At 41.8% G+C, this 7,500-nt stretch overlaps 1 protein-coding gene across 1 annotated transcript in view; it reads right to left on the bottom strand.

Moving 5' to 3' along the window:
• Positions 1 to 7,500, bottom strand: part of LOC134467040 (collagen alpha-1(II) chain-like) — a 19,686-nt gene that overhangs the window by 501 nt on the left and 11,685 nt on the right. Inside the window, exons 12-19 of the mRNA XM_063220963.1 lie at positions 6,904 to 6,957; positions 6,124 to 6,231; positions 4,700 to 5,167; positions 3,838 to 3,961; positions 2,635 to 2,825; positions 2,166 to 2,272; positions 1,622 to 1,757; positions 1 to 1,161 (exon numbers count right to left, since the gene is read on the bottom strand). The exon at positions 1 to 1,161 is cut by the window's left edge and continues 501 nt beyond it. Coding sequence (XP_063077033.1) covers positions 1,015 to 1,161; positions 1,622 to 1,757; positions 2,166 to 2,272; positions 2,635 to 2,825; positions 3,838 to 3,961; positions 4,700 to 5,167; positions 6,124 to 6,231; positions 6,904 to 6,957 — 1,335 coding nt within the window. The 3' untranslated portion in view covers positions 1 to 1,014. The remainder of the gene's footprint in view (positions 1,162 to 1,621; positions 1,758 to 2,165; positions 2,273 to 2,634; positions 2,826 to 3,837; positions 3,962 to 4,699; positions 5,168 to 6,123; positions 6,232 to 6,903; positions 6,958 to 7,500) is intronic.

Genomic DNA, 7,500 nt, shown 5'->3' with positions numbered 1-7,500 from the left:
CTTTGTATTTACTAGTGATGTTGACTATGATTATCCTCTTTTGAAAGTCCTCTTTTGAAAGTCGCTTCGGTCACAAAGCGTCTGCCAAATGCAATGTAACGTAATGTAAGGTAATGTGTGTCATTGTATTTCAGATATGGCTGTGTTTCACAGGGATGTGCAAAGAAGGGGTGCTACAGAGGTTTAGGTTTAAATTAGATCTTTAGGGGTTTAGGTTTAAATTAAAATTTAAAAGGACTGAGCCTTTCTATGCATTGTCTATCACAATGTAATTAAGAATTGACTTTTAAATACAGTCGACATGTTTTTTTTTCTTTTTTTAATACAATGAAAAGCTGAGCCCCTGCCTCTCCTAACGTCTTTGCACGGCCCTGGTGTTCCTGGTGTTTTAAAATTCTTAATAAACGAGTCACATTTACTGTTAATGGTTGTACTCCCACGCAGGTTTATTGTGAAAACTAGAGCACCATGTTTTTTTTTCAGTCCTACGCTTCCAAATACAAGACACTTACAAGATATCTAACAGACCAATTAGAAAAGTGGTCAATTTGGTTTGACACCAATGTTATTGTCCTGGAATTTAAAACAGCACAAAAAGATGAAAAAAAAAACCCCTATTGGACCGGGACCAAACCAACTAATGGGACAAATAAAAAAAGGTATTTTCATTATTCTAGGCCAATTACTGTCATTGCTTTGATTTTTTGGATTGATTTGTCTTTTCTATTGAATTGAATTGAATTTTAGACAATACAATAAAAATGATCAAAATACACTCAATTACATCGTAAACACTTTTCTGAAACTTTGGGCTAACTGTGTCCAGTTACAAAATATTTTCTTCTACCTTAGTGGACAAAAAACACTGTGGGGATGTGTGCGATAGTTGATCCGACCAAAAAACAAAACAACAAATAAATGTCAAGAACAACTGTCAATGAATCATATCATTGATTGAACATAAAAAGAGTAAAAATAAAAAAAACAAGCAGTAAGAGTCCATATTCCTCCATTTTATGAGAAGCAGACGGGTCCGACCTCCACCCCAAATTCCTGCTCAGGAGCACCAACGTCCATAGGAGCGATGTCAACGATGGGCAGGCGAGATGTTTTCGTTGTTCTGTAGTCGATGACTGTCTGGCCCCATGTGCCGGTGTGCGACTGTGAGAAGAGAACAGAAATGTTCTTCAGTTAAATATCCAACAGAAATGTGTAGCAAATCCTTCACAATCCAAACACAGTTCCACTTTAACCGTATTCCCTCATGTTGGTGTAAATAAACATGGCCTTATTGCCTTTACATTTTGATATAAATGTTGCATAAATGCCCACAAAAAAGAGAGGAAGATACTATGCCACTGAACAGAAACAGAGACATTAACACTATGGGCCACTTAAAAGAGCAAATGGATCAGATAAAGAGAGAGAGACTGGACCACTGTATAGAGTAATACAGTATATACCGGTGGACAGAGAAAAAAAGCCCTGAACCAGCAAATGGAATTGAGAGAGAGAGAGGGAAAATAGACCACTGAATTGAATAGATAAGATATAATAATGTTTAGTAATGTAGTGCAATAATCTCTAATATAAATAAAACAGAGAAGGAAGACGTGCGTACCGAGCAGCCGTCCTCGGTGACGCTGTAGGTGAGGGGACCATAGCCCTCGGCCCGGATCTCGATCTCATTGGAGCCCTGCAGCAACAGCGCCCTCTTCAGGTCAGACGTACGCCGGTCCAGGTAGGCCACGCTGTTCCTGCAGGGAATTAGTCACAAGATGCAGTCTACTTAGAGGGATGTCATGAGAATTATTTAAAAATATACAATTCAGTTTTTCAATATGTTTTGTCGCTCAGAAAAGTTCGTTAGACCATGCGCCTTTGGGTATTAGAGATTTGTATTAGCACACAAGATTTGGACAGGCGGAGGGAGACAAGCATTAAAAATGTAAGGAATAGCGATAATAAAAATATAGAAAACATCAGCATATTTAACCTGTAGTGGTGGTGAGCAAGGTTGTGGTGGGCCTAGATGGACCATCCATCCATCCATCCATCCATCCATCCATCCATCCATCCATCCATCCATCCATCCATCCATGCATCTAACCATCCAAGCTAAGAAATAAGCAGCTAAAGCTATAGAACGCATTTGAATGGCTAACCTGCAGTGGTAGGTGAGGTTCTGGTGGGCCTGGGTGGACATGAGCCTGAGGAAGGAGAGCTGCACGTCCATGTCGTCGGGGTCAGCCTCCGGGCTGCCATACTGGAACTGAGGGTCAAAGGTCAATGGTCAATGGGTCAAGAGTCTTTCTTTAAAAAAAAAAAAAAAAAAATGTTTTTTACACACACACACATACACACACACACACACACACACACACACACACACACACACACACACACACACACACACACACACAGGGGCTTAAAGTATACCCCCTCCACCTGATATTAGGCCCTCTTTTTTTTCGTTCGGGGGCCCATTCTTGGTAGCTTGCAGGGGGGCCTGAAGTACTTCCGTTACGCCAGTGCACACACACTTACACACACACAAACACACACACACACACACCAACACACACACACACAGACACACACACACGCATTACTGTAAGTACATTAGTTCCCCACCTGGAACCCTCCGGACATGTCCTGGCTGAACCAGATGTGCTTGGTGTTGGCGCCCTTGCTGCTGGTGTACCAGGCCTTGCGCGGCACGCTGGGCACGGTCGGGTACACGCAGGTCTCGCCCGTCGCCATGTCGCAGAAGGCCTTGATGGCATCGTCCGCGGTGCCCTGGTTAGGGTCGATCCAGTAGAAATCTGAGAGAGAGAGAGAAGAGTAGAGACAGTCGATCGATCAATCAATCAATCAATCAATCAATCAATCAATCAATCAATCAATCAATCACTCAGGCACTTAGGCACTCACTCATTCAGTGTGTGTGTGTGTGTGTGTGTGTGTGTGTGTGTGTGTGTGTGTGTGCATGTGTGTGTGTCTGTGACTAAAATTGTCAAAATGTTATTATATGTTTTGTTTTAAATGCACATTGGAGACTGGCAAATGTAATTTCAAACTTCGGTGCCAAGTTGCCCTGCTGCCTTAAGTTTGTAAGTTAACTCAACTCAAGGCTTAACACAACTTGAGGCTTTGTCAAGTTGAGTTAACTTACAAACTGAGAATAAGTTGGTGAATTCATTAGTCATTACATAATCATTTATAGAACATAATAATTTCTAGAACATTATAATAACTTACTTATAGGTAATGTATTATTAAAAATACTTTTGTCATTAATTTATTCAAATATTAAAAATAACTTTCGCATAATAAAATATATATTACAACTATAAAATGTTGTAATGGGGTTCGAGGGGAACGAGAAGTAGGGGCTTAGTAGCGCTACTGTAACTCACCCAGTGGTGTAGTCTACTTTTTATGGTGGGTATACTGTATATTTGTAAAGGAAGAAAGGAAATCCGCACACTGTTACTGCTCACCGATTTATTAGAACACAACGTTTCGACCTCAGGCGGTCTTCGTCAGGTGTACACGTCATACACCTGCCGAAGACCGCCTGAGGTCGAAACGTTGTGTTCTAATAAATCGGTGAGCAGTAACAGTGTGCGGATTTCCTTTCTTCCTTTACGCACTTTCGTTTTGATCCAGCACCTGTTTTACTGGATGTGCGCGCAGTGGGTATACTGTATATATTTGTGCTATTCAAAACAATGGATCAATAAATTTTAAGTGGGTATACTGAAATCCCTGAAATTTAGAAGTGGGTATATTCCGTATGCTCGCGTTCTACATAGACTACACCACTGAACTCACCGCTCTTCCAGTCGGGGTGGCACATCCTGAGGTCGTGGCAGCTGCGTACGGGGTCCTGTCGGGTGCCCCGCGGGCTCACCAGGCTCTCCACCTCCAGACTCAGCCTCTTCAGACGCGCCTCAACCTGCCAACAGGGGAAATAGGAAACCAGACCAAAAAAATGTGTCACACACACACACACACACACACACACACACACACACACACACACACACACACACACACACACACACACACACACACACACACACACACAACCACACACACACACACACACACACACACACACACACACACACACACAAACATACACACACACACACACACACACACACACACACACACACACACACACACACACACACACACACACAAGGAAATTGAGGAATGGGCCACTATTACAGCATGTGTTATATAACAATTCGATTGTGTTTGGAGCACAACACTCAGTAGCACTTTACAATAACCGCCCGCTATAAGTAGTTGAATAATAGTTAACTAATAGTTAACTAATGGTTTACTGTACATTTTATAGTTGTAATATATATTTTATTATGCTTAAGTTATTTTTAATATTTGAATAAATTAATGACAAAAGTATTTTTAATAATACATTACCTATAAGTAATTTATTATAATGTTCTAGAAATCATTATGTTCTATAAATGATTATGTAATAACTAATGAATGTATTTTAATGATTTTGTAAGTTTTTAGTATGTAACTACAAATGTACAGTAAACCATTAGTTAATTATTAGTTAACTATTTGTTAACTATTTATATGGAAGGTTATTGTGAAGTGCTTCCCAATGCTCAGTTGTAGTAGTGTGTAGTCGGCAGGCCCGTACATATCCTCTCACCTGTTCCCTGTGTCTTGAGGCCTCCTCGGCTCCCCCTTGCTTCCCCTCGGCTTCCTGGGTGACCTTTGACCCCTGATCCTGCTGGGCTGCCTCGGGGTCGTCGTACTGGGGGTATTCATCATATATCGGCCATGCTCTCCCTGGTGGGTCATAATGACCTTGTCTGTCAGGGTCGTACCCAGGCCCAGGTGGGTCATAGTGACCTGGTCTATCGGGGTCGTACCCAGGTCCAGGAGGGTCGTAATGGTCTGGTCTCTCGGGGTCGTACCCAGGCCCTGGTGGGTCGTAGTGGTCTGGTCTGTAAGGGTCATAGCGGTTGTCGTCAGGGCCTTTGTAGGGTTCTGGCGCTGGGGCTGGGGGGCCCTTGTAATGTATTGGCGCCGGCCCCTTCCCATTCCAAGGCGATGGCCCGGGCCTGGGGATGAGCGGGCCGGGGGGGCCCGGGCGCCCAGGAGGTCCGGGGGGTCCCTGCGATGGTAAGGGGTGTTCAAATGAAGCATAGACAATCACTCAATCACTCAATCACTCAATCAATCAATTAATCAATCCATCAAACAGTCTATCTATCTATCTATCTATCTATCTATCTATCTATCTAACCATCTATCTATCTATCTATCTATCTATCTATCTATCTATCTATCTATCTATCTATCTATCTATCTATCTATCTATCTATCTATCTATCTATCTATCTATCTATGGTTGAATGGTATTCAATATCAGTACTGTATTTGGATGGGAGAAATGATAAAGACAAATAGGATTAGAGATACAAAGGGAGACACAAAGACATCATTTTCACATCATTTACCAGGCAACCAATCAATTGTACATCGACAAAAGTTGTTTATCACTACAACCATGTACAAACATTGAGAGTATTCATCTGTGGTATGTATGCATGTGAATATTTGTTTATGATCTACGCATCTTCGTACACTATCAATCTGTAGATTTCTCTGTTGTCTGTCTGTATGTGTGCGTGTGCGTGTGCGTGAGTGTGTGTGTGTGTGTGTGTGTGTGTGTGTGTGTGTGTGTGTGTGTGTGTGTGTGTGTGTGTGTGTGTGTGTGTGTGTGTGTGTGTGTGTGTGTGTGTGTGTGTGTGTAGGTGTGTAGGTGTGTGTGTGAACAGAAGATTCTAGTGCTGTATTGGACTCCTTTTAAACCAAATTTGGATTGTGCCATGATAATTGTATATCTGTCAATCCAAATAAGTAAAATGTGTGTGTGTGTGTGTGTGTGTGTGTGTGTGTGTGTGTGTGTGTGTGTGTGTGTGTGTGTGTGTGTGTGTGTGTGTGTGTGTGTGTGTGTGTGTGTGTGTGTGTGTGTGTGTGTGTGTGTGTGTGTCTGTGTGTGTGTGTGTCAGTGTGTGTGTGTGTGTGTGTGTGTGTCATCAACGTCTTGGGGGTGGTGAGTCTTACAGGCAGTCCTCTCTCTCCAGTGCGTCCGCGGGGTCCGATGGGGCCGATGTATCCCATTGGCCCGTCTATTCCCTCTTGTCCGTCCTTCCCAGCCTTCCCTGGAATACCCTAGTGACACACACACACAAACACACACACACACGCACACACACACACACACACACACACACACGCATACACACACACACACACACACACACACACACACACACACACACACACACACACACACACACACACACACGCATACACACACACACACACAGGCATACACACAAACACACGCACACATGCACGCAAGCACGCACACACATATACCAGTATACATTACACACATGTATTACTGTATATTATATTACAGTACACACATTACTGTGCACTCATGAGTGAGATACAGTATGCTCACCAGTGGGCCTGGGCGTATATATATATATATATATATATATATATATATATATATATATATTCATATATATATGTATATTACTCACATGTATTACTGTATATTATATTACAGTATAAATATATTACAGTATATTACAGTATTAGTGAGATACAGTATGCTCACCAGTGGGCCTGGGCGTATATATATATATTACTCACATGTATTACTGTATATTATATTACAGTATAAATATATTACAGTATATTACAGTATTAGTGAGATACAGTATGCTCACCGGTGGCCCTGGGCGTAGCCTATATATATATATATTACACACATGTATTACTGTATATTATATTACAGTATATTACAGTATATGTACTGTAGATGCTCACCGGTGGGCCTGGGCGTCCTGGATTACCAGCAGGTCCTGGGTCGCCACGGTCACCCTGTGGAGGACAGAGGAACAGGAAATGGTAAATGGTAAATGGACTGCACATAGAGCTACTGCTTTGCCACTCCTTCGAGCACTCAAAGTGCTTTACATTGTATGCCTCACACTCACCCACATTCTCACACTGGTGGCAGTGGTTGCCACAGAGGGTACCTGTGCATCTCTAATAAATAGCATACAGGATTTATTGTCAATTGGTTTGTACATTGATGGTACGAGGTTCACGTCCATATTCACATTAACTGTGTAGTGTAAATCATGTACCATATTTGCATAATTATGAGACATACTGGTACATGTATATATGTACTGGCACTGTACAAGATATACAGTATGTTCAATATACAGACGGAATAATAAATGAATGATACATATCATATATGGGGTATTTCTTACCATAACACCCATGATTCCTGAATGATAGGCCTACATAATATCATATATGGAGTATTTCTTACCATAACCCCCATGATTCCTGAATGATAGGCCTACATATAATATAAGGAGTATTTCTTACCATAACACCCATGATTCCTGA

This window comes from Engraulis encrasicolus, chromosome 17, assembly GCF_034702125.1.
Source record: "Engraulis encrasicolus isolate BLACKSEA-1 chromosome 17, IST_EnEncr_1.0, whole genome shotgun sequence".
Lineage (NCBI taxonomy): Eukaryota > Metazoa > Chordata > Actinopteri > Clupeiformes > Engraulidae > Engraulis > Engraulis encrasicolus.
This window is presented reverse-complemented; position numbering and strand designations above follow the sequence as displayed.